Source organism: Hyaena hyaena, unplaced genomic scaffold (assembly GCF_003009895.1).
Source record: "Hyaena hyaena isolate Hyena2069 unplaced genomic scaffold, ASM300989v1 scaffold_243, whole genome shotgun sequence".
NCBI classification, from domain to species: domain Eukaryota; kingdom Metazoa; phylum Chordata; class Mammalia; order Carnivora; family Hyaenidae; genus Hyaena; species Hyaena hyaena.
Window position 1 is genome coordinate 2386897 of NW_024080872.1, and position 27567 is coordinate 2414463.

The 27567-nt window shown below is 47.2% G+C and overlaps 1 protein-coding gene across 1 annotated transcript in view; it reads left to right on the plus strand.

The window, feature by feature from the left end:
- IL13RA1 (interleukin 13 receptor subunit alpha 1) overlaps window positions 1–26575 on the plus strand; it is a 60390-nt gene extending 33815 nt beyond the window's left edge. The window contains exons 7-11 of the mRNA XM_039244392.1: window positions 4077–4124; window positions 4413–4545; window positions 7589–7685; window positions 9531–9615; window positions 24203–26575. Coding sequence (XP_039100323.1) covers window positions 4077–4124; window positions 4413–4545; window positions 7589–7685; window positions 9531–9615; window positions 24203–24295 — 456 coding nt within the window. The 3' untranslated portion in view covers window positions 24296–26575. The remainder of the gene's footprint in view (window positions 1–4076; window positions 4125–4412; window positions 4546–7588; window positions 7686–9530; window positions 9616–24202) is intronic.
- Window positions 26576–27567: the final 992 nt, after the last annotated feature.

The window sequence follows — 27567 nt, forward strand, 5'->3', positions numbered from 1 at the left end:
TGAGAGAGAGAGAGAGACAGCATGAGCAGGGGAGGGTCAGAGAGAGAGGGAGTCACAGACTCTGAAACAGGCTCCAGGCTCTGAGCTGGCAGTCAGCACAGAGCCCGACGCGGGGCTCGAACCCACGAACCGCGAGATCATGACCTAGGCGAAAGTCAGACGCTTAACTGACTAAGCCACCCAGGCGCCCCTCTTCTAGGTGCTTCTGATACAGGAGCGTATAACAGTCCGTGAAATGGTTCTCTTTTAATCTATATTTTATTGAGAAACTGAGGCTCAGAGAGGTTAAGTAACTGGCAGACCACACAGCTAATAAGTTGCTCTCCATGTAGTCAAAGGTTGGTCTTTATGTATTAAACTTTGCTTGAGAATATTCGGTATAAACACTATGTGCATGGTCGTCCCTTAATTACTTATTGTTGAATCGAATTATCTGTTTTACAAACTTTCCAACTGAAGAGAATGTACATGCTATGGAATTTATCCTCCTAAATCCGAACTGTAGCCTATTTGGAATTAAGTCTGTTTACACATTTGAGTCGAACGTTCTTTCTCCTAGCAGATGTTCACCAGCTGCTTCCTCTCCTAGAATGTCATCAGCTTTCTGCACACTCACCGATTTTGAGCTCTGCTGGTTAAATCCCCCTCCCCCCTCTTGTCTCTCCCTCTTTCTGCAAGCCTTTTTGAGGAATTCTTTTGCCTGGTTGTCCTAGTTACAAGGGGGAAGTAGACTGGGACGCGAGCTGGTGCCATCACATGGGGGCTGCGGTCAGAGGTAACTCATGACCGAATCACAAAGCGAGGAATGACTCGTCTTTAACTACCCTCCTTCTCCACCCACTCTCTGCCCTTGTTTTCCTTCTCTTGCAGAGGTATCTGAGCAGCCCATAAACTATGCAAGGGAATTCACATTTGAACAAGAGCCCAGAACCTTCCATTTACACCGTGATGTGCTGACGCTTGGAATGCATATGTATCTGGGAGATGGCCGCGGCGGGGAGGCAGACATGATCCCACAACCCCATCCCACAAGTGGCAGCTGACACTTGTGATTCCCCAGCGGGTTTCTGATTCCCAAGTGGCCTTTTCTCTGCCCCGGAAGAAGTATCGATAGGGTGACTTTCCATCATTCAGCTGGCCTTCCAGCTCCTTGCAATTGCTGCTAGGAACCAGTCAGTGAATAGTCATAAGTCATAGTTCTGTGTTCTGGTCTTTGTCTCCTGTTTAAACATCCCTTTGATAGAAGTTGAGTGTTTCTTCCAGTTTGATTGTGGGATAATTGACAAGTAAAAACTATATATTCAGATTGTACAGTCTGTTTATTTCCAAGGCGTACAACGTGATGATGTAATATACGTGTATCTTGTGAAGTGATTATCACAATCAAGTTAATTGACATATCTGTCACTTCACACAGTTACCTTCTTTTAAATGTTTATTTATCTTGAGAGAGAGAGAGCAAGCATGAGTGCATGCGTGAGCAAGGGAGAGGTTGAGACAGAGAGAGAGAGAGAGAGAATCCCAAGCAGGCTCCGTGCTCAGCGTGGATCCCGACGAGGCACTCAGTCTTGTGACCATGAGATCACGACCTGAGCCAAAATCAAGAGTCGGACGCTTAACCAACCGAGCTACCCAGGCACTCCCACGGTTACCTTTTTTTAAATAGAACGCTTAAGATCTACTGTCTTAGCAAATTTCAAGTATTCGATACGATATTGTTAACTTCAATCACCATGCTGTACAATCGAGCCTCAGAACTTAAAACTCAAAGCTTGTCCCCTTTGATCAACATCTCTCCATCTCCCTCCCCCCATCCCTCAGCCCCTTCTGTCACCGTTCCATTTTTTGCCTCTATGAACTCAACTTTTTTAGATTCCACATATAAGTGAGGTCGTATGGTATTTGTCTTTCTCTGACGTAGCTCACTTCGCATAGTGCCCCCCCGAGTTTCATCCATGATACTGCTTCATATACACATACCACATCTTCTTCATTCGTCTACAGATGGACACTTCCCATGTCTTGACTCTTGTAAATAATGCTGCAGTAAACATAAGGGTGTGTGTATCCCTTTGAACTAGTGTTTTTGTTCTTTTTGGGTAGTGGGATTACTGGATCCTAGGGTAGTTCTGTTTTTAAGCTTTTGAGGAACCTCCATACCATTTTCCACAGTGGCTACATCGGTTTGCATTCCCACCAGCAGTGCATGAAGGCTCCCCTTTCTCCACATCCTCACCAACATTTGGTATTTCTTTATGAAATACCATTCTAACGGGTATAAGATGATGCCTCGTCGTGGTTTTGATTTTCATTTCCCTGATGATTAGTGACATTGAACATCTTTTCATGTAACCTGTTGGCCAGAAGTAGACTTATTTAGACTAAGTGGCAGATTTTCAGTGTTGAGTTTTTTACTCCAGTTTTGAAATATTTGCATTTTAGGAACTATCTGTCTATGTCAGACAGCAAGTAACTTAAATTGTGTGAAAGAGAATTTTGCATTATACTTTCTTTTCTCTAACTCAGTCGTTTTTGATATCTTATACTCTCAACAAAGGAGACTGGTTTTTTTTTAACTTTTAATTGATGTAGAGTATCCTATAGAAAAATTGCACAAGTTGTTATGCATAGCTCAATGAGGTTTTTTTTTTTTAAATTTTTCTAATGTCTTTTATTTTCAGAGAGAGATGGAGAGTGAGCGGGGGAGGGTCAGAGAGAGAGGGAGACAACAGAATCCGAAGCAGGCTCCAAGCTCTGAGCTGTTAGCGCGGAACCCGACATGGGGCTCGAACCCACAGACTGAGATCATGACCTGAGCTGAAATCAAGGGTTGGACACTTAACTGACTGAGCCCCCCAGGCAGCCCTGATGCTTCTTTTAAAGCTGTGCATGAACGCATTCTACAGATTTGCTTCTTGTGGGCGTCTGCCTGCCTTCTCCCGACATTACGTTTAGGAGAGCTGCAGGCGTTGTTGCCTGTACTTGTCAATGTTTCGTTCGCACTGCATTTGTTCCGTCGTGTCGGTATTATCACAGTTGATTTGTCCATCCTCCCTTTGTTGGACACTTGGACAGTTTCCGGTTTGGAGTATTATGAGTAGAGTTTTTACGAATAGTCGCGTACTTATCTCTTGGTGTACACGTGCATATGTTTCCGTTGGGCCTGTATGGGTCAGAGGGTTATGTATGATGGTCTCTAAGAGATAATAAGACTTTTCCCAAATGGTCGTGCCCATTTACACTGTGCAAGAGCAGAAGCTGAAAGTGCTAGATGCTTCCCCTCCTTGTCAACACTTGGTATTGTCTGATAGGTGTGTGTGTTGTTACCTTGTGGATTTAATATTTATTTCCCTGATGACTCATGAAGTTGAGCACTTTTGCACATGTTCGTTAGCAATTTGAATACCCTCTTGTCAAATGCCTCTCAAATCTTTTGCCAGTTTTTCTGTTGGGTTGTCTGTCTTTTCCTTATTAGATGGTTGGCTATATGTATGTGTGTGGGGGCGTATTACATATAAATATAAGTATATATTATAAATTGGTGTGTATGCAAGTTCTTTGCACAAAATTGCACGTATCTTCTCTCACTCAATGCATTACTTTTTAAATTTCCTTAATAGGGTATCTTTTGATGAACAGAAGATGTTTTTAATTTTAATACAGATGACTTTATAACAATTTTTCCTTTAAGGTTACTATTTTGTGGGGTTTTTTTTTTTTTTAAGAGATCTTTTCCTGCTTCAAGGCTGTGGAGACATTCTATGTTTCCTTCTGAAATCTTGCTGTATTTATATATTTGTTCAGTTTATTTTAACTTTCACATTTACATCTGCAGTCCGTCTGGAATTGACTTTATAAATAGTGTGAGGTAGGGGTCAATATCCCCCCTCCCCACGTATGGGTATATAATTGACCCAGCACCTCTTATTAAAAAACGAAACAAAACAAAAACTAAGCTTTCACTTCACCTAGTCTTCTTTTGAGGGGGATAAAGGGAAACCTTTTTAGAAATGGTTAAATGATACGATGTAGTCCTTTAAATCTTTTGAATTCATTTGTTTTTTTATATCTTCAAGGTTGAAGAGGCCAAATGTCAGAATTCAGAATTTGAGGGAAACCTGGAGGTCAGTACATTCAACTTTAGTTATTTGGGCTTAAAGTCACAGAGTGATTGGGGGTGGGGCTGGGTGACCGTAGCCTCAATTTGAACTGCTCTGAGCAGAAGAGACACCTTCGGTTTGTGGGTTATTGCCAGTTTTCGCCCGAGGAGTTAAAGTCAGACTGTGGGGGCTGCCACCCAAGTCTTCATCACATGCAGAAATCGGCAGATAATTCTACTTTCCTGGGATTCAGAAGCAGAGAAAGAGAATCACCTGGTAACATTCCTTGTGTGTGTTTGTCTCACCTCTAAGGGCACAATTTGCTTCATGGTCCCCGGTGTACTCCCCGACACTCTGAACACAGTGCGGATCCGGGTGAGGACGAACAAGCTATGCTATGAGGACGACAGGCTGTGGAGTAACTGGAGCCAGGCGATGAGCATAGGTGAGTGGACAGGCCCTTGCGCCACCTGAAACCAGCAATGGGCGCAGACTGAGCTGGAGCAGAAGATGGGTGGGGGGAAGGGCTGCACCATGCTCCCGAGGTCCTCCAGAGAGTACTCTGCGTTTTCTGTTTAATTACGGCCAGATCGCCCAGGTTTAACTTATAATGCGCTAGAGGACTATCCTACGGGCTGGCGACAGAATCAAGAGTAGAACAATGACCTTGATGGCATTGGATAGAGATCAAACTGTTTCCAGGTTTGAAGACAACAGTTTCATGTATTAACGGAGTGCCTGAGCAAACTGGGGGTCAGGCCCAAGAACGGGATCGGAAAGAGCTGTGCTTTTTTAAAAATTTTTTTAATGTTTATTTATTCTTTGGGAGAAAGAGACAGAGCACGAGAAGGGGAGAGACTGAGAGAGAGGGAGACACAGAATCCGAAGCAGGCTCCGGGCTCTGAGCGGTCAGCACGGAGCCCGACGCGGGGCCCAAACCCACGAACCGTGAGGTCATGACCTGAGCCGAAGTCGGATGCTTAACCGACTGAGCCACCCAGGCGCCCCTGGAAAGAGCTACGCTTCACCAGTGTGCGTGTGTCATGGGGTGGAGTACAGGAGGGATTCAGCATTGGGTCCTTAAATATCCCCCAGTGTGCAGCCACAGGCCCCAGTGATAGTGCGGCACTCGGAACGAGGGGACGCTATAGGGACGCTATAGGGGCACGGCGTCTTGACCACATCAGAAGCGTGCAGTGTTCTACTCTGGGCACCATGTTGTAGGAGGTTCGTTGGCAGACTGGAATCTATCCTTGAAAGGGTTGTTGGGATGTTGAAGCATCACAAAGCTTCAGGAAAAGTGGTTGGATGAAGCAAGCTTGGGGGTGAGGCATCCTGATTGCTGAATTTTAATATCTGGGCTATTGTGAAGTAGAAGGAGGATAGGTGATTTTCTTTTGTGGCTCCCTAGGACCAACGGAAGAACTTTCTAATAGCTCTCTGACAGTCAGAGAGACAGGTTATTAAGGTAGTCAGTTCCCCATTAATTGAAGGAATGAACAAGCTATGTGCCAGGCATGGTCATATAACCATTATTGTATAACAAAGAACCTCAAAGTTTGGTGGCTTAGAAAACACATTTAGCATCTCACAGTTTCTGTGGGTCCAGAATCTGGGCACAGCTTGGCGTAGTACCTCTGGCTCAAGTTCTCCCATGAGGTTACAGTCGAGCTGTTGCCTGGGACTGCAGTCTCATCTGAATGCTTGACTGGGCCCAGGGAACCCACTCCCAAGCTCACTTATGCGGTCATCGGAAAGCCTCCGTTCCTTGCTGGCTGTTGGATGAAGGCTGTAGCAATTTGAGTCGTATCCCTCAAAACGATACATTCAGGTCCCAACTCCTATACCTGTGATTATGACTTTATTTAGAAGTAGTTTTTGCAGATGTGATCGAGTAAAGATGAGGCCACACCATTTTAGAGCTGGCCCTGCATCTGAGGACTAGTATCATTGTGAGAGGATACACAGAAACACCAGGAGACCCCCAGGGAAGAAGGCCCCGTGAGGATGGAGGCAGCCAATGAGCGATGCAGGCGCTACCAAGGGACCCCAAGGGTTCCTGGGAGCCACCAGAAGCTAGGACGAGGCAAGGGGGGATTCTCCTCTAGGGCCTTCAGAGGGCGCACGTCCCTGCAGATACCTTGCTTTTGGACGTTCGGCCTCCAGAACTGTGAGAGAACACGGGTCTATTGTTTTAAGCCAACCGATGTGTGGCGATCTGCTGTGGCAGTTGTAGCGAGCCAGTGCAGAGGCGTCCCTCAGTTTCTTGCCACTTGGGCCTCCCCGTTTCATGCCTCATGAAACGGCACCTGGCTTGCTCAAGCAGGTGACCCAAGCAAGAGTGCGTGAGAGGACACCCGGTGTAGAAACCACAGACTTTTGTAACCGAGCCTTGGAAATGAAACCGACGTTGCTGTTCAGTTCTTTCCAGACAAGTCAGGGAGTCCAGCCCACCCTCGAGGGGGAGGAGATTGCCTGAGGGAGTGACTGTCAGGAGGCAGAGATCATTTGGGGTCACCTTGGAGGCTAACACAGGGATGCTAGGCCCCGATGATGCTTCCTAGACGGCCGTGCCTTAGTGGAAAAGATGAGCATGTAAGTAGATGGGACAGTCTGTGTATGAAGTGTAAGCAAGTCAACTTTTCAAGTTCTTGAGAAGCTTAGGACCTGGACAGTGCTGGATTTGACACTTGACGTACTAAACCCTTCTGAACGAGCCACTAGCCCTCTCTGAGCCTTATCCTTCTCATCTGTAGAAACGGGAGACACCATTACCTCTCTCTGTAGCATAGATAGAAACACATACAGGCGCTCCGGATGGTATCGCACATATAGTGAATGCTCAGTGAAGAATAGCAGGAGTGGTAGTTAGGATTGTCGTAGGTATTCTAGTGGTGGTGAAGTCACCTGCAAGAAAAGATAGTCACTGTTAATGACATCATCTTTCTAACAGGGATGACATCACTGTGAACAGTGTCTGGAACCAGTTAAGGTCTCCTGGTTTCAGACTGCCCTCAAGGTGTCTCTTCAGCCATGGCATTTTGGGCACTAGAGGAGGACCTTGTTTTTCACTGGGAAGGGAGTGGAAGGTGAGATCATTGAAGAGTTTTGGGGGCGCCTGGGTGGCTCAGTCGGTTAAGCGTCTGACTTCAGCTCAGGTCATGATCTCACGGTTTGGGGGTTCGAGCCCTGTGTCAGGCTCTGTGCTGACAGCTCAGAGCCTGGAGCCTGCTTCAGATTCTGTCTCCCTCTCTCTCTGCCCCTCCCCTGCTTGCACTCTGTCAGTCTGTCTCTCTCTCTCTCTCTCTCTCTGTCAGAATTAAACAGACATTAAGAAAAAAGAAAAAAAGAGTTGAAGAGTTTTGCAAAGCAGGTTGGGGGAGAGTGCAGAGATACCGGCGACCTCACTAGTTTGATCCAGCCGTTGCTTGTTTTTGTTTTTTTCCCTAAAAGGGTTTGATTTGTCTTTTTTGCTTTCCGTTTGCCAGGTGAAAACACCGACCCCACGTTCTACATAACCATGCTGCTCGCCACCCCGGTCATCGTCGCCGGTGCCGTCATAGTCCTCCTGCTTTATCTCAAAAGGTGAGGCGGCTGCCCTGGTGGGCCTGGCGGTTTCTGCCGGCCCGGCCGCTCCAGTTACCGCTGTTCACGAGGGCATTTGGTGTCTGCCACCACGTATTGGGAGCACTTTGCCTATAAATGGCTTTTGGTCGTACGGCACGGCACGGAAGGATCACCGTGCCCATTTCCTGGTGAGGAAAGTGTTGCGTTCCTTTCCCACGGCCCTGCTCGGGCGCTGTCCCCTTTGCATGTGTTTAGAATGATCTACGGGCCCCATGTTCACTGTCCCCTTTCCAAGGCCTACTACAGCCACGGGTGGCAGCGCTTGGACTGAAGTCTTAGCACTGCTACTCTGAAGCTGCGGGAAAGAAGCTCACCAAGTTGTCTCTGAGAGACGGTACTCGGGGTGCGCAAGGGGAGAGCGACAGGAGACGAGGCCGGCAGAGCCACGAGGCAGGGAATTGAGGTTTCGTCCGGAGCATGAGGGGGAATCACTGCAGAGTTTGGGGCGGGGAAAAGAACTCGGCCTGATTTTTAAGGGTCACCATAATTGCTGAATGAGGAACCGGCTCGGGTGAGAATGGAAGCGGGCGGGCTAGTTAGGAGGTGCTGCAGCGCTGCGGGGGCAAGACGTGGGTAGCCCAGCCGAGGAGGTGAGCGATGGCGGCAGTGAGATGCGGTCCGAGGTGGGACGCGTTCGGAAGGGAGAGCTGAGGGCGCTTGCCGACGGCCGCTTGGCTGGGAGGTCTGAGGGGGACTGAGGGTTCGCGGAGAGCTCGGCTTTGGGGCGTCAGCAGTGGGGTGAACGCTGGAGCCATTTGCTGAGAGGGAGAAGATCGTGAGGAGCTGGCTCGAGGGCGAAAGGGAAGACTGTTTAGAACGTCAGTTCCAGATGACTGTTTGTTACCAAGTATTGTCACATGGGCAGTTGGGCGGTGACTCTGGAGTTTCAGGGAGAGGTCTGGGCCGGAGACAGAATTTTGGGAGCTCTCAGCATGTAATTGGACCCAGAGCCCTAAGACCAGAAGAGAGCCTCCGTACAGTGAGGGGGGCAGAGGGCGAGAGACGGAGCCCTGGGCCACACCGATATTCAGAGCCTGGGAGATGAGGTGGGGCCACCAAGGGGCGTAAAGATGGGGAGAGGAAAGAACAAAGTAAAATTAAAGAGAAATGAGCCCTGTTCTCAAAAGCTCTTTTTTTCTCGAAATTCTAAGCAGTGAGTCCCCAGGTGGCCTATGATGAGTAAAGCACCTTTATTATTTAATTATAGGGTGGTACGCACGCGCACACACACATAACCACATGAAGTGATGGATATGTTAATTTGCTTGAGGGCAGTCATCGTTTCATAGTGTATACATACACCAAAATATCGTGTTGTTCACCTCAAATATATACAGTGTTTTTCCTCGAGTGTATCTCAATGAAGCTGGAAAAGTGGTGGGTTTTTTTTTTTTTTAATTGTTTGGAGAGAGAGAGAGAGAGAGCGCATGCGCAAGCAGCCTCCGTGTTGACACGGCTCAGTCTCACGAGCCACAGGATCATGACCTGAGTCAAAGTCAAGGGTCAGACGCCTCACCCAATGAGCCACCCAGGCGCTCCAAGCTGGAAAACAGTTTTAAAAATGAAGAGTATGAGCAGCGTGTTTATGGCGATGGCCCCTTTGTTCCACCCGTCCTTGGTGCTATAAGGACACGTGTTTCTCTGCTTCTTCTAGAAATTTCTTCACAGCTACTTTATCACCAAAGATGACTCGTGTACCACGCGTTTTGTCCAAGCCTTCTTTCAAAGTGCCTTTATTTCAATGGGACGTTCCTGCGGACTGGAGGATTTGATAAAAAAAAAAATGTCTTTGTTTTCTTAAAGGCTCAAGATCATTATATTCCCTCCAATTCCTGATCCTGGCAAGATTTTTAAAGAAATGTTTGGAGACCAGAACGAGGATAGCCTGGTAAGCACAGATTCCGTGAAGTTGGAAATTGGGCTTTGTTTGGAGGCAATGGGATTTGTAAAACACAACATAGAATTTGCCATTTTGACCCTTTCTAAGCATACAGCTCAGTGGCATTCAGCACATTCACAGTATTGTGCAATCATTATCGCTATTTCCGCAATGTTTTCATCATCCCAGATAGAAACTGTGCCCATTAAACACCACCTCCCCACTCCCCGCTCCCGCTGGCCACACCCCTTTTCTATTTTCTGTCTCCCATGAGTTTGCCTATTCTGGGCACCTCACGTAAGCAGAATCTCGCAATTTTTGTCCTTTCGTGTCTGGCTGCTTTCCCTTAGTGTGATGTGTTCAAGGTTCATCCATGTTGTAACATGTCAGAACTTTATTTCAAAGTTGGTCATTTGGGGGCGCCTGGGTGGCTCAGTCGGTTGCATCTGACTCTTGATTTCAGCTCAGGTCATGATCTCACAGGTCGTGAGATCAAGTCCCACATTGGGTTCCTTCTCCCTCTGCCTCTCCCCCGCTTGCACACACTCTCTTGCCATCTCTCTCTCTCTCTAAAGGACAATGCAAAATAGATGGTATTAAACTACATTTTACCTAAAAGATTAAGGAGGAGGTGATTTATTTTATTTATTTATTTTTATTTATTTATTTCTGAGAGAGAGAGAGAGACAGCATGAGCAGGGGAGGGTCAGATAGAGAGGGAGATACAGAATCTAAAACAAGCTCCAGACTCTGAACTAGCTGTCAGCACAGAGCCTGACACGGGCTTGAACGCAGGGCTCGAACCCACGAACCGTGAGATCATGACCTGAGCCAAAGTCGGACACTTAACCGACTGAGCCACCCAGGCGCCCCAATTTAATTTGTTGATTTAAAATGTTGTATCTCAGGGGTGCCCGGCTGATTTAATTTGTGATTTAAAATGTTGTATCTCAGGGGTGCCCGGCTAGCTCAGTGTGTGGGGCATGGCCCTTCTTGATCTCAGGGTCATGAGTTTGAGCCCCACATGGGGCGTAGAGCCCACTTAAAATAAAAAATAAATGAAAAAAAAAATCTCGTATCTCAGACTAAGCACACCATTTGCGAAGCCCTCAGAACCCTTTGCCCATCTCATATCCCTGGGCTTCATGCTCCCTCTGGGGTAGGGAATCTGTTTAAGCCAGTCAGGGAGAGGAGCATCCCTGATGAGTCTAGTCCAAAGGGGAGGGCTTCTAACTCTTGGTGATTTGGGGAAATATAAAGATAGGGTAAATAATTGAAATAGATTTTTGTTCATGCTATTGCCTGGGAAGCTTGCCTCCAAAGACAGGACAAGCTCACCCCGCCCATTACAGTCAGTTTGCTGCAGGCTCTCAGGCTAGAATTTGTGGCCGGAAGACCAAAGACCTCAAGGGAACCCGAGTTTCAGGTTTCTCTGATAAGTACATGCACCCAAGTAAAATAATAAAGACACTAAATGGAATAAATATCAATATGATTACATGTATCTTAAATCAGTAATATCAGGCACAAGGGCGGTTGATTTAGTGAAGTAGTACCTCATAGCACATAATAGCCTGGGCTCTGGAGTCACATTGTCTGGTTTCAAATCTCATTTACCATCTGTGTGACCTTGGGCGACTTCCTTAACCTCCCTGCGCCCCAGTGTCCTCATTTGTAAAATGAGGGTAATGATAGCACCTGCCTCTTGGCTTTGCTCTGCGGAGTAGACTCATTTAATACCTACAGACTGCTTAGCATGCCTGGTACATTTATAAGTGCTTAGTAAGCGCCAGTGATTGGTATTACTGGGGATACTTTCCCTGTATTGTTAATCTCCAGACAAGCTTTTTTTTTTTTTTTTTAAGTAAGTTCTACACCCAACGTGGGGCTTAAACTCACAACCCCGAGAGCAGGAGTCACACGCTGTACCAACTGAGTCAGCCAGGCGCCCCTCCCCAAACGGTTCTTGTACTAACAAGTGCTTCGCAATAGCGGCAATGGTGTGCAGCTAGGGGAGGAAGGCAGGGAGGCGGATTTGCTTTCAGAGGAGGGTTCCTCCGGATCCGTTTTTCATCAAGTCATGGTTATACTGCCAGACCGTGGGGGTGGGGCGCTGTGAGGCGGGTAGGTCCGGAGGTCAACTGTAACTCCAGTGAATATGGCAACTGCTGGCTCTTCAACTTCAGCTGAGTCATAGCCAACTGGAATGTTTGTAAGAAGAGAGACCCCCGGGCCCTGCCTCCAGAAAGCCTGATTCAGGAGGCCTGGGATGGGTCCCGGGAACCTGCATAGGTCCCCAGATGATCCCTGTTCCGGCAAGAGAGTTTGTGGGGCACAGTTTGCAAAGCACTCTTATGGGATGCCTGGGGGGCTCAGTCAGTTGAGCATCTGACTCTTGGTTTAGGCTCAGGTTATGATCCCAGAGTCGTGGGATCAAGCCCCACGTCAGGCTCAGCACTGAGCGTGGAGCCTGCTTGGGATTCTCTCTCTCTCCCTCTGCTGCTCTCCCCCACTCGCGTGGCTGCTCGCTCACTTGCGCGCGCGCTCTCTCCCTCTCTCTCTCTCAAATAAAAAAAAAAAAAGGAAAGAAAAACACTGTTCTGGCTGTTTACCTTAGGATTACCCCATCTCTTTCTTCATCTCCCCAGCTCTCATGATGGCTGCTGGAGGTTGGGGACTGTGTGCAGGTACTTGAGCACCTCTAACCAGTCACTGAAAGGCTACTCCATTATATGGCGTATTTATAAGGTGCTTTGCTTCTATTCCCTTCTTGCGTGCTCCTAACCGTCCTTCGGTGTCGGTGCTGTGGGACCATGTTGTTTTTATTACACGTGAGGAAATGAAGCCTCAGCAAGGCTAAGTGAGTTTACTGCAGTCACACAGCTAGTGGGTAGTAAGGTGGGATGTGACCCAGAACTGTCTGATCCTGGAGTTCTCTCTCTCTCTCTTTCCGCTTTGCTGCATTGCCTCCTGTAACATAGAGTGTTTGTCCCTAAGAACCTCACTACCTTCTGAGAGTTCCATTTGATAGAGAGGGTTGGGGTAGGGGAGTTCTGAGCAAAAGGTTTGGAGTCACATTCTGGCTGGCCTTCTCTGGGAAGGTAAAAAGGAATATCACTTTGCCACCAATCTGAGGGGAACGGATTAGAGGGGGAGGCGTGGGAGCCAGCCGGGGACCCGGTCCTGACCTTGGCCACATACACGCTTTGTTTGGCCCTCGTGGCGTGTTTAAAATCTTGCCACGTGGCACAGCGCACACTCTGCCGGCTCACCTCCGGCCCTCTTGTTCCCGGCCCTCCCCCCTGCCCTGTGGTTTCACATGTTGAGCTAATGTGCCAGACCCCCGAAAGACCTTTGGGTCTGCTCTCCCTCTCAGCAGAGTGACAACGACTCAAAGGGCCCTGGCAGAAAGGCCCGGTGTCTGTGAAAACACATTTGGACACCTGGCAATATACAGGACATACAGCCAAAGCACTGATGCCGTTGATGACAGCCTGATAATACCCAGTGATGACAAGTGTGGGCGGGGGGGGAGGGGGAGGCGAGGGGACTGGCACTTCTCATGCCCCGCTGGTGGGCCCGGAGCACAGCATCTGTTCTTTGTGGAGGGTACCTTGGGAAGGTATACCAAGAATCTGCGATCTTACAGTTATACTTGTAGGATGAGGCAATAACCCAGCGATGGCATCAGGACGGTCAGTGCAGCATTTGGCTGTGGCACGGAGAATTGAGAGGCCCGGGAGACCTCCACCACAGAGCATTAGTGAAAAAGCAAGTTGGGATTTCAAAGCATTTCATGTCACAGCGAACCGCTCCTGGTACAAGAGTAAGAAACAGCAGAACTACATAGTACATTACCATCCTGACTTTGATAAAAACACACGAATATACACGTAGAACAATCAGTGGAAGGAAAGGAGTCAAAATGATCATCTCCGGGCAGAAGGACCGTGTGGATAATTGATGTTATTCTCTCTCCCTTTCTGAAGCTTCCGAATTGCCTATTACGAGCACGTCTCACTTTTGTAATAAAAAGGAGCCCTGTACAAGTTATTAGGGGAACAGGGAATATTTTGGTCATCCGGGTTTGAGAGATAATAGGGACTTGAACCTAGGCGGTAGCAGGGGAGATTGACGCAGGAGACATTATTAAAGGCAGCTTATTACAATGTGAGGACTCTGTGGGTGATGAAAAGTACAGAGAATAAAAATAATCTCAAGGTTTCAAGCCTGAGTGACAGAGTGAACGGCGGTAACATTGACAGCAAAATCAGATCAATTATCTGTCTCCGCGATGGGAAAATTGCTTTTTTTTTCAATTTGCTGTCTGGAGGATAATGTGTTATCCCGATGAGTCAGAATTCTATAATTTAGCGAGGCGGGTACGCTGACAAGATGGACCGCTAAAAGCATACGATGTTTTTGTTTGTGGTGGTTGTAGACCATTAAATAAAATCAGGGTTTAAAACTAAAAGTGTAATACAAATGCCAGACAGGGGAAAAGGGGAACAGAACAAATTTCCATGTTTTCTCGTTAAGCAAATGAATGATCTTTTCTCTGCACGGCGGCAAGCCTTATCAATTGAACCGCATATGCAGCAGAAAGACGAGCCTTTTGCTTCTAGAATTATCGAATTATAGAATGAACATGGCCCTAGAGGTCATCCAGTGAGGTGGGTGTTTTACATGTTGAGTTATTTATCTCTTTTTTTAATGCTTATTTATTTTTGAGAGAGAGAGAGAGAGACTGAGCCAGAGTGTGAGCAGGGGAGGGGAAGAGAGAGAGGGAGACACAGAATCTGAAGCAGGCCCCAGGCTCCGAGCTGTCAGCACAGAGCCCGATGTGAGACTTGAACTCCATCCTGAACCTCGAGGTCGTGACCTGAGCTGCAGTTGGACGCTTAACCAACTGAGCCACCCAGATGCCCCGAATTATTTGTTAATTTTTAAAACTCTTTGATACCAGTCCTACCCCCTCATTTTAGAGATGGGGACAGTGGGGGCCAGAGAGCCATCTCTCCCAGACTGTCACACAGATAGGCCATTGCACAACCTGAATCCGAAGCCATCGGAGCCCAAAGTTAGTGTCTCCTGAGCCTGAAAAATAAGCCACACCCTTTCTCAACCCTCTCCTTCCACACTGCACCATCCGTCCTGGTTCCTTACACAAACTTCTTTAGGTGTGGCCACAAATAAATGAAATCCTCCGTATAGTTTTCCTTAAGGTTCCCACTGTTTTGACAGTGTTTTGCTCATCGCCATGGTAACCCTGTGGCCAACAGCATTTCTTCCTGTTGCTCTGCTGCTTTTCTTTTCTTTGTGACTAATTGGGCTGCGGGCCACATCTGGGGGCAGGGGGCTGTGCACAGGGAATTGCTTCTCCTCCTGCATCTGCGTTTCTTTTTCATCCGTAAAAAATTATCTATTCGTCCCCCGCTTCTTGGAAACCAATTATGTTTTCAGTTCTGTGCCAGTTTTACGTTCCTGATTGGAAAGTGGCTTTATAACTTGGAGCTGACTTCCAAGTACTGCTGCGTTGTTGTTGTTGTTTTCCACTTTAGTGTGTATCTTTAAAAATGAGGAATGCAAAAAAAAAAAAAAGTAGAAAGAAGGGAGGGAAGGAATGATGGAAGGAAGGAAGGAAAGGTGGGAGAGAGGGAGAGGGAGAGAGAGAGAGAAAAAAGAAAAGAGGGGCGTCTGAGTGGCTTAGTCGGTTAAGCGTCCGACTTTTGCTTAAGTCATGATCTCGCGGTTCGTGGGTTCGAGCCCCACGTCGGGCTCTGTGCTGACTGCCAGCTCAGAGCCTGGAGCATGATTCAGAATCTGTGTCTCCCTCTCTCTCTGACCCTCCCCTGCTCACGCTGTCTCTCTCTCTCTCTCTCTCTCTCTCCTAGAAATAAATTAAAAAAAAAAAAAAAAGAAAAGAAAAAAACCAGGAACGCTTTCCTACATACCCAAACTAGCATGGCCGTACTTTCAAAGTGATTCATTCCTTACTGTCGTGTAACGCTCCGTCCATAGTGAAATGTTTCCACTTGTTAGGAGACAGGTAGCATCCAGTTGTCCCACTGTCAGGGAGGCTAAGATTGAGCACTGTGTTTAAGGTGATGACGGAGGGGGGGGCGGGTGCTCCCCTCCAGCTGTTGACACTGATTCCCACCCCCCCCCGTGCCACCTGAAGATAGTCTTCGCTGTGGAAGGTTAGCACTCCGTCAACAGTCGGTAGCTCCGCTCTTTAGCTAATGCTTTTTTGTGCCAGTTGGCCTCGTCAATCGAGTCCATGATTTCAGCAGGTGTTGTGAAATGACGATTTTCCTATCATCATTTATAAGCTGGCCCTTTTCCCTAAAGCACTGCCTTCAGTCAGTGCCCTTAGGCTCTTTGGTTGTTCTGAAATTCTGTTTCTGTCGGGAAGGCAGATACACGTTTCCTTCTTTCCCTTTTGTTTTCATTTTAAAGCGAGGGGTTGGATCCATCGCCACCTCAAATGGTACCAAGTTAGTCCCCTTCACACCACATTCAACTGGTTTTTTTTTTTAATGTTGAGAGAAAGAGAGTGGGGGAGGGACAGAGAGGGAGAGAGAATCTCAAGCAAGCTCAACACTTATTGCAGAGCCCGACAAAGGGCTCGATCTCATGACCATGAGATCATGACCTGAGCTGAAATCAAGAGTAGGACACTTAACCGACTGAGCCACTCAGTCGCCCCTCCCCCACCATTTTATTTAAGTAATCTCTACCCCCAACGTGGGACTCGAACTCACAACCCGGAGATCAAGAGTCACACGCTCTACTGACTGAGCCAGCCAGGTGCCCCTCAACTATATTTTTAAGCTGCAGTGATTTTAAGGCATGGCGACCCACAGTTCATATTGTTCAACTTTCTGTTGTGAACGTTGATCTGAAGAAGCCTGGGGCATGGAATCTGTTGACTGGTATTCCTACAAAAGTCTGTTTTGCACTGTGCTTAGGTGGCATGAGACCCACTTCACTTCTATGGAAAAGTCACTGTGGGAACTAACCAAATCTTGAAAGTATTCTTAAATTGGGATTTGGTATTCCTTTGTCCCAAGAAATTTATTTCTTTAAAATATAAGAGCCTGAGGACGCCTGGGTTGCTCAGTCAGTTGAGTGGCCGACTTCGGCACAGGTCACGATCTCTCAATTTGTGAGTTCGAGCCCTGGCGTCTGGCTCTGTGCTGATGGCTTGGAGCCTGGAGCCTGCTTTGGATTCTGTGTCTCCTTCTCCCTCTGCCCCTCCCCGTTCACATGCTGTCTCTTTCTCAAAAATAAATAGACATTTAAAAAAACAATAAAACATATAAAAACCTGGATAGCATGCTGCTTTTTCTAGAATTGGATGACTAACAACTAAAAGCCAATCGTGGTAGCTTCCTAAACACCGATTTATTTTTTTATCCACGATGTTTTTCGTATTTGGTCATTATTCTGTTGTTGATTACCTTGTTTTAAAAAACTGGCAGTATAACTATTGAATTATAGACTGGTAATTCTGTAGGTTTCTGTTTTTTTCCTACAAGTAATTTTAAAATTAGACTGGCATATAATTCACGAAATTGAATAAAAGTTCAGAGCATTTGTTCCCTTTTCTTATGTAGAGATATTCATAGAGGCGGTCCTTGGGAAAAGGCCATAATGCTGATAATGGGTGGAAATGAGAATAATCCAAGTTTTAGGAATGAAAAAAGGCAATTGAGAAAATGTCCCCTTGGAAGCCGTCTCGGCTGTAGTGTTCATCTGTTTCAATAGATTGGCTTTTTTTTCCTGTCCACCACAGCTACCCATTGGGTCCAATGACCAGAAACCAATGAAGGCGTGACATTCAGCGTGTATTTTTTAAAAATGAAAATGTTTTTCCTTTTAAAAGCAATATGTATTCATTGGAGAGACATGAGAAATGCCGATAACCCAAAGAGAAAAATGTCAAATCACTCTTGATCCTGTCGCCCAGACAGAACCATCCTGAATGTTGTGGAAACAGAATTCTTATTGGTCAGTGGGGGAATAATGACGGCAATAATAATGGCTCATCCTTCCTGACCTTTTGCTTTGTAGCAGACACTTTTCTAGGCACTGCCGTCGTCAGTTCGCTCCTGTTGCAGTTGGTATTCTCCCCAGTACACGGATGAGGATGGTGGGGTCCCACCGCCGGGGGGATGGGAGCAGGGCGTATGTGTGGCTCGCTCCAGATCCCATTGTGAGGACACAGCAGAGCTAGCATCCAGGCTTAATGAACAGGCATCAGAGGTGGGACCCGACCCCAAGCCTAGATTCTTAGCCAACTGTCTGATACGTTTTAATGACATGCTCATGTTTCATTGTATTGGAGTTTAACAGATGAGAAAGTGGCAGGTGCAACTGAAGGAATTTCTGAACGTTTGACCGATGATGAGTGTTAACGATCACTAAAAAGAGCAGCTTTTCTCTAAGTCCTCCTCACTCTGTCCACGCTGAAAGCTGCCCAGTAACTGCATTGTCAGCGCACGTAACTTACACACTACCGTGTCTCCCCCAGAGCCCGCACCTGGTCTTCGTTCTGTGGAAGGGTGGGGGGTGTATTTGCTGCTCACTACTGGTCTTTATGTTCGTGTCTCCCAGTCACTTTGGTTGGTGGAAGCTCTAAAAGTTTTCTCAGGGAGGATTCAGGGGACCATCATTTCCTGAATTATTTACACACTGATGGAGTTTGCTGCATTAATAATTGAAAATGAGGGGCACCTGGGTGGCTTAGTCGGTTAAGCATCCAACTTTCGCTTAGGTCATGATCTCGCGGTTCGTGGGTTTGAGCCCCACGTCGGGCTCTGTGCTGACTGCCGGCTCAGAGCCTGGAGCCTATTTCAGAGTCTGTATCTGCCTCTCTCTCTGACCCTCCCCTGCTCACGCTGTCTCTCTCTCTCTCTCCTAGAAATAAATAAAAATATTAAAAAAATAATAATAATTGAAAATCAGTTTAGCTAGGTACAAAATCCATGGCTCCCTTGTTCTTGCCTTGGGTGTCTTAAATATGGCATCCATTTTCTTCTGGCATAAAATGTCAAAGTCGGCTGACAATATGATTTTCTCTCTGTGTTAAAACACTTGGTCTTGGGGCGCCCGGCTGGCTCAGTCTGTCGGTGGAGCGTGCGACTCTTGATCTCAGAGCTGTGAGTTCGGGTCCCACGTTGGATGTCGAGCTTACTTAAAAACAAACACTTGGTCTTTTCTGCCTGGTTGTCAGAAGATTTTTTTTTCTTCAGAGTCCAGTAATTTTACCAGAACATGTTGTCGTCGTGGTGGTGGTGGTGATGGCCGTCCTGGCCTGATTCTCTGAGGTATATGGTGTGCCCTTTTCAGTATGTAGTTTTAGATGTTTTTCTTTGTTTAATTTCAGTAAACAGTTCTTCACTTCTAGATGTCAGTTGTTGTGTTCCCTTGTTTTCTTTGCCTATCTTCTGTTTGTCACATCCTCATGAATAATCCTTACCTGCCTTCGTGTTTTTTAAATCTCTACACCCAACGTGGGGCTCGAATTTACAACCCCGAAATCAAGAGTCATGTGCTCTTCTGACGGAACCAGCCAGGCACTGCTCATTTTTTTAAAATTTTTCTTGAGTTTATTTATTTGAGAGACAGAGAGAGCACAAACAGAGGAGGTGCAGAGAGAAGGAGAGACAGAATCCCAAGCAGGCTCTGCACCATCAGCGCAGAGCCTGATGCGGGGCTCGAGCTCACAAACCTTGAGATCGTGACCTGAGTTGAGATCCAGGGTTGGATGCTTAACTGACTGAGCCGCCTTCATTTTATTTTTAAATAAAACAGCCTTCCTTTTCATCTTCTGTTTCTCTTAAGGCATTATCTGTTATGTTCATTTACCCCTATGTTCCTTGTAGATTAATCTTCATTTCTGAAATGATTTTCTCTTACTTCTCCTTCTTTCCTGAATCTTGACAGGTGATTTCTGAGTAGTTCTTATTCTATACTTTTATATTCTTCCATATCATGTATATTTTTTCATATCATATAACTTTTTCTTAATATATTTGAGCTACTTTTAAAATAGTAGACTATAATTTCATGTAATTTGAGGGGACATCCTTGAATTTTTTAATTCTGCAAGGCTTTTATTCTGTTGCTGATTTTTACATGAAATTCATTTCCCTGATGTTTTAGAAAGAGGCTGGACTTAGGATAGTTTTCTCTTTTCCTACTTTCATGGCTATGGAGTTCCATCTTCTATCATTTTTGACAGTGGTTCAAAGTATAATGACTTTCTTACCGAAATCTTCCCACCCACCCCCACCCCCATCCGCCTTCTCTGCTTTTACCTGGACTTTGTGTTTGATCTCTCTCATCTCTGTCCTGGCCAGCGTGGAGTCTGTCCGCCCTGGTGGCTCCTCAGAGTGGCCCTTTGTTCCGGAAAGGAGCTTTGGGTGATTTGAGAGTTCCTGAGGCCCAGGCAGCTCCCAGGCTATACCATGGGCTCCTTGCACCCGGTCACTGTTCGAAAGGGCAGACCCGTGCCGGGCTCAGTTGTTCATAAAGTAGCTTGCTGGGGTTTGGGTTATTTTAGAGTTCTCAGATCTGTCAAATGTGCTGCTGGTTCCCTCTCCATACTCCCCCATGACGGACTCCACTGTGCTCCTGTCGCCCGCTCTATTCTGTTCCACCCCTTCACATTTCAGGGTCCGTGGGGAGACCCTTTTGATCTGGTTTTGTTGTAGACTGTGTCTGTGCGTCTGAGTTTTGCTCTCCTTCTTACCCTACTTCTCTTTCCTATATGGGTTTTTTTTTTATGTTTACTTATTTTTTTTTAATGTTTTATTTATTTCTAGGAGAGAGAGAGAGACAGCGTGAGCAAGGGAGGGTCAGAGAGAGAGGGAGTCACAGACTGAAACAGGCTCCAGGCTCCGAGCTGGCAGTCAGCACAGGGCCCGACGCGGGGCTCGAACCCACGAACCGCGAGATCATGACCTAAGCGAAAGTCGGACGCTTAACCGACTAAGCCACCCAGGCGCCCCTATGTTTACTTATTTTTGAGAGAGAGAGAGAACACAAGTAGGGGAGGGTCAGAGAGGGAGGGAGACACAATGCAAAGCAGGTTCCAGGCTCTGAGCCATCAGCACTGAGCCCGACGCAGGGCTTGAAGTCACAAACTGTGAGATCATGACCTGAGCCAAAGTCAGATGCTCAACCAGCTGAGCCACCCAGGCGTCCTTATATGACTTCTAAACTTCATTATCATAGGCATCATTTCACAGCTCTATTAGCATATATGTTTTATTATTTTGAAGGGATAAATGGTCGTGAGAAAAGTGGCTGGATCAAAGGAGGTTATACATTTTAAACTCTTTGATTAGTATTGATAGACTATCATCCAGAAAGGATTTACAGGCTAACTGTCTCTTAAGGTTACTGGTTCGATAAATTAGGGTGCATTCATGCGATGAAATATTATGCACAGGGCAAAGAAATGAGGTAGATCTGTTTTACTGACATATAAAAATATGTAATATATGTTGTTAAATGAAACACCCTGGTTTCCGATGTAGAGTCTGATTCCTTCAGATTAAGGACACGGGAGCGTTAGAATACATACTCCTAAATCGTTCACAGGAGCCATAGATGACAAGTAGGTTGTACCAACTTATATACCTGGCTCAGTGTCTCCGTGCTGCCTCAGGGGTGGTTTTGCCACACTTTTGCTAGCGTGAGTGTGTCTAATTAAAACAAAAACACCTCGCCAATTGACGGATGAGAAAAGGGCATCTTGTTTTAAGGTGTTTTCTTTTTTTGAGATTGAGAGCAGGGGAGAGGAGCAGAGAGAGAGAGAGAGAGAGAGAGGAGAATCTTAACCAAGCTCCATGCTTGAAGCACGAAGCCCAAGGTGGGGCTCGATCCCAGGACCCCAGGATCGTGATCTGAGCCGCAAGTAAGAGTCTGATGCTCAGCTGACTCAGGCTCCCCAAAGGGCATCTTGTTTTGATTTTATGTATCAGTTTTCATACTGTTTGGTATGTTCATTGGCTGGAAGTAATTCTGTTGTGAAATTCATGGTCATTGTCCATTTTTTCCCTGCCATGTTCATCCTTTGGAAACTTTGCAGTTTGTGAGGCTCTTTGGGTCTATCAGCTATTAATCCTTCAGCTTGTGGTCTCTTTGCCTTTATGTGGAATTTCGGGTGATGGACGATGTGTGAACGTTGTGCATGCAGATCTTTATTTTTTATGGGGAGGAAGCCTTTTCCTATCCCAGCCTTATGTAGCTGTTGCCCAGTGTATTTTTCTGGTATTTACTTGGTTTTGGTTTTTACGTTTAGATCTTTAACCCACAGGGAATTTATGCATGTGGGCCGTCAAGTAGGGTTTAACTTTTACTTTTCAAATGCTTAGCCAGTTGTCGTAGTGCCATTTATTGAATAAGCCATTATTTCAAGCTTATGTCATTTTTTCAGATTGTTTTTTTATTAGAAGTCTGTGCGCTTCACATTTTCAAAACTCCAGATTCATTGATTAGACCCCTGCCAAATAAAATGTGCTCTTTTTAAGCGTTACCTGTGGAGGAGTTTTAGCAAACGCATTCAGGGTTTTAGAGCCACCGCTCCAGTTGAGATACAGAACATCTTCATTGTCCTCCGCAACGTTCTCTCGCGCCCCTTCGCCGTCACCCCCCTCACTCCGGCCCCTAGATCCTTGCAACTGCCGATCTGCTTTCTGTCCCTAAAATTTTTACCTTTTCCAGAATGTCATCCAAAGGGTATCACCAAATACATAGATTTTCGAGTCTGGCTTGTTTCACTAAGCACAATGCATTCAAAAGACATCCGTGTTGTTGCGTGTATCAGTAGTTGATTCCCTTTCATTGCTGAGTGACATTCCATTATATTGCTGTGCCGCAGTTGATTTAACCACTCACCTGTCCAAGGGCATTGGGCTCGTTTCCAGTTTGGGGCTTTTATGAATAAAGGCTACTGTAAACAGTCACGTAGAGGTCTCTGTGGAGATACATGTTTCCATTTCTCTTGGGTGGATCCGTAGGAGTAGGATTTTTGGGTCTTGCGGTCAGCGTATGCTGCGTTTTCTAAGACGCCATCAGGCTGTTTGCCATAGTGGCTGTAGTCTGTGACGTTTCCACCGACAATAGGTGAGAGATCCAGTTACTCTGCATCTGTGTCAGCACTTGGAATTGCCAGTGTTTTTTATTTTAGCCCTTCTACTAGGAGTGTGAGGGTTAAATAATTTAGAATACGTTGGATATTTTAAACAGCGTTTCTCAGCTCTTCCCTCCATCAGCTTTCTGAGACTAGGCGCTCGTAACTGGCTCAGTCCATCTCCCATTGTACAGCCCAAGGCAGCTGAATACTCACTGTTGCCCTTGTTTCTGTTTTCCTGCTCTCCATTTCCTTTCTTGGGCTTCTAGAACCAGAAAACATCAAAGCAGAGAAGGAGCTTGGAAATAATCTAGTGTAGGGGTTGGCAAACTTTTTCTGTAAAGAGCTAGATAGTCACTATTTCCGACTTACCGAACCACTCGGTCTTAGTCACGGCAACTCAACCTCTGCTGCAGTAGCATGAAAGCAGCCACGGACGGTGGCCGTGTTCCAATAAAACTTTATTTACAAAAACAGCCTGCTGGAGTCTGCTCTTACACCATAGTCTGCATAGACACCAGGTTTCGTCTAGCAACTTTATCTTACAGATGAGGGGACTGAGGTCAGGTTCCACCCTTTCCCTTGAATTTTAAGTAAGGAAGGCAAAAACCAGGATATTGACTTTTACCGTATGAGACACACTTAACATTGAGCTCAAGATGAGCTTACCTTGGGGCGCCTGGGTGGCTCAGTCAGTTAAGCATCCGACTTCGGCTCAGGTCATGATCTCACAGCCTGTGTGTTCGAGTCTCGCGTAGGGCTCTGAGCTGTCGGGTCAGAGCCTGGAGCCTGCTTCAGATTCCTCATCTCCTTCTCTCTCTGCCCCTCCCCCACTTGCGCTTTGTCTCTCTCTCTCTCTCTCTCTCTCAAAAGTAAATAAGTATTAAAAATTAAAAAAAAAAAAGATGAGCTTACCTTATGCATAATTCCTGGCTCTAGCAAATGTCATTACACGAAACCATTAATATAGGGTCTTTTAAGAAGGTTTAACTGTGCTAAGACTATTTTGGGGACATTTTATATATTGCCAGTGGCCTAGATGCTGGTCGACATTTTGAGCGTATCGTATCTCGGGAACAGAGGGCACATTTGAGTGGTAAGAAAATAAAGGGAGTAACGGTTAAAGTAAGAAAAAGCACTGCCACCCTATTCTTCTTCAAAAGACTTCATTTCCAGTTTTGAAGATGTCCAGCGTGTCTCCTGAGATAGCTCTTTAACGTCGCGTCACAATCCATGGTCCCCCCCCCCCACGTTAACTCCTGATTGTTTTGTTTCATTGTTCAAATAGATGAAGATTCTTAGGTTAAAAAAAAAAAATCAAAGCCGTAACAGGAAGACATACACTCCTAGTTCCGTGCACGCAAAGCTAAAATTAAGCCCCGGCTGGGAGTCCTCAGGGGAGAACATTGTTTAGAAGAATCATTGCGTGTGTGTTTTCTTCCCTTCCAGCACTGGAAGAAGTACGACATCTATGAGAAGCAAACCAAAGAAGAAACTGACTCTGTAGTGCTGATAGAAAACCTGAAGAGAGCCTCTCAGTGACGGGGCTAATTTAGTTTACCCTTCGGCGTGACCTTGTGAAGATTCATCCCACTCTCTGTTTGTTATCTGGGGACGCGTTAAATGGAAAGCGAAACTACTGGGCCATTTGAAAACAGGCGGCTCATGAGAGCCACAGTCTTTATGTCAGGTTGTGCACTGAGAAACTAAACACAAGGGGCTCTTTGGCGAAGAGAACGGCGTCATTGTCGTTGAATTAGAAAACCGGACATCCCTGTCGAAGGCTTCAAAGTAGGGATAAAGCAAAGAGCGGCGATGGCGGTAGAGTTAATATTATCAAGAGTTGTGACAACTTCTGCAGGACGTATGTGTTTCGGGGGGGGGGACTCATTCTGGGTGCAAACGCTGATGCCAGACTTGAGTCATGGGGGGTGGGGGTGGGGCCGGAATCTGACAGACACAATTGACGGAATCTGCAACAGACGAGATTGACGGAATCTGTTGCCTGTTGCTCCCGGTCTCGCGGAACGTTTGTGGCTCTTCAAACCCTTTGCAGTCCAGACTCCCCGGCCCCCTGAGCAGGGATCTTCCCCGCTTTGAAAGGCCCAGGGTCGGTGTTGGCCACGAGCATGACCTTGCAGTGAGAGCAGAGGCAGCTCCTTACCGAGACCTTTCAAAGCCACGGCCGGCTGCTAAGGGCAGTGGAGGCGGGATGCCGCCCTGGGCACCGGCATCTGAAGCGGGCCGCCTCTGATGCGGTCTTTCTTCTTCGCCTCTGCTGCTCCGGTCACATACTCCCCCTGTGTCCAGACTGTGCTAGGCCCCCGGCTGGGAGGCACCACTCAAAGGGTTGACGGTCTGGTTGAGGCCCCCACCCCCTCCCCGTTCTGACCCCTCTGTCTCCAGCGGTCATTATCCAGAGCTTCCAGCCTCCCGGTTCCCATACCCGTTTCCCCTGCCACGTCGGCCCCTCATTCCCGCCGTCGTGTCCCTCCGTCCCCTTTCGCAAGAAATTAGAATTTAAAGCTGCTCAGAACACCCAGAAGAGCAGGCAGGAATTTGCATCTCAGGTAAAGTGTGAGGCCACTAAGAAGCGATGACTGATTCTTGCGTGTTTTGTAACTTCTTGCGTGAGCCTGCATCTGTTTGAAGGTTTTCAGCGTTGGCTGTCTCTCTATGCATTTTTCTCAACAGAAAAGAGGTACCCTCCTCACTTAGGACCTGGCTGTTTGCTTCCGAAGAGGGTAGTTATGTCCTCCCCCTTCCCCACGAATGGTTATGACTAGGTTTTGCAGCCTATATTGATAGCTTCTGAGGCGCCAACATTTGTATCCATCTTTTTTTCTTTTTTGGGCACACCGAGTCAGGGCTCCCTCCTCACCCAGCCCTAGCACATGGGCACAGCGACGTTCCCCTCTGCCTCCCCTCCTTCCTCCAGATGCAACGAAGCCCGCTGAAGTGAGGGGTTCCCCTCCGCCCACAGTGTTTCTCACCTCAGGCACACAGACTCAGATTCCTGGCAGGAACTTGAAAACTCCGTAACCACGAGTTCTCCAGACGGTCACCTGTTGGATTTAGCCGGGCGGCGTGACCGGTGCAGCGTGGGTCCGAGATGCCGCCTCTCCACAAGTTTGGGCAAGAGTGGCCACCCGCAGGCCCTACGGTGGACGGGTGTGCCCGGCTTTTCTGAGGAACCCCCTCGCCAAGGGTAGATGTCAACGTGTTTCCTCCTTGGGCTTTTTTTTGGGGGTGGGGGTCACATTGAGGTGAAAGACGGGTACCCAGAGCCATCCCCCCCCCCGCCCGGCGTTCTTTGTAGACGGCATTGAGGGGGGCGCCTTGGAATTGCGAGTCCCCAAGAGGCTGCAGGTGCTGACGGTCACAGCGTGGGAGCGGGGAAATTGTACTTGGTTCCATTCTCCTCTTTTAGCCATGAACTAGTTGAAGGAAAAGGGGGCGGTGGATTACGGGACTAGCTAGGGCTGCTCTCTAATTCCTGAAAAGCCACCCCAGGCCTCAGGAGCTCTTGGGAAACTTTAACGCATCAGTGGCTTTTCCATCACCTGTAGGAAACTAGTAGCTTCATTTGCTATTTTATGCCTCAACTCTACGGATTGTTTTTCTCCGCAGACCTAAGTAAACCCACTGTAAGGATGGTCATTCTTTACTCTTTCATTCAGATAAGTTGTTCCTTTATCTGGGCACTGAAGGGATATGTGAAACAACGTTAATATTTTTGGTAATGCCTTCCAACTGGGATCATTTTGTTTAACTTCTTATAGGAACGCTTGAGTGAAATAAATATTGTCTTTTTGTATGTCACCCACGTGTCTTCCTTTGGTCTCATTTTGAGGTAACGTGTCGGGAGGCGCACGCGGCGGAAAAATGGGAGTTAAAAGAATAAATGTTGTGGGGGAAAAAATCCAAGACCGTGATTTTATCATGCAGCCGTTTCTCATCAGCTTCCCTGCTGTTCTTGGGATGCCTGTGATTTCTTTTTTTTTTTTTAATGTTTATTTATTTTTCAGAGAGAGGCAGAACGTGAGTGGGGGAGGGGCAGAGAAAGAAGGAGACACAGAATTGGAAGCAGGCGCCAGGCTCTGAGCTGTCAGCGCAGAGCCCAATGCGGGGCTCGAACTCACCAGCCATGAGATCATGACCTGAGCTGAAGTCAGATGCTCAACCGACTGAGCCACCAAGGCGCCCTTCGCCCGCCTTTTTAAGGGACACCTATGTTTTCTGATAAGGGCGTGCACTTAGTTTACTATTAGTACAGCCTGTGCAAGGGGAACGTAAAGGGATGGAAGTATTTGATACATCATAGTTCTGATAATTAAGGGAAATGCATCCTGGGGCTGCTGCCAAGCGGAGGAGGTCGGGGCCCGGGAGGGGGAGTGGCTCCCCACGTGACACACATGTCGCAGCGGGGGCCACAGGCACGGAGGAGGCGGCACCATGGGGCTGGCGGCTGAAGGGGCTCCACCAGCTGTCGTCCAACCCCAGGACAGAAAAGTATGTCATTGCCAAGAACAAGAAGTGGGCCTGCTGTATCGGCCGTCGCGGGTCTCCGTGGTGACGTGCACAACCTGGTGGTTCCTGGTGAAGCGGGGTTACCAAAACACCAGCACCTCCCTGCAGAGCAGCGTGCCCCTGGAGTCACGGACGTGACCTTCACCAACACCTCAGAGCTCAGGGAGCCACTCTGGGATGCCGCCAATTATGTCATCCCACCCCAGGGAGAGAATGGATGTCTGTTGTCACCAACCTAGTTGTGACCCCCAAGCAGTGGGGGAAAACCTACAGGAAAAGAAAAA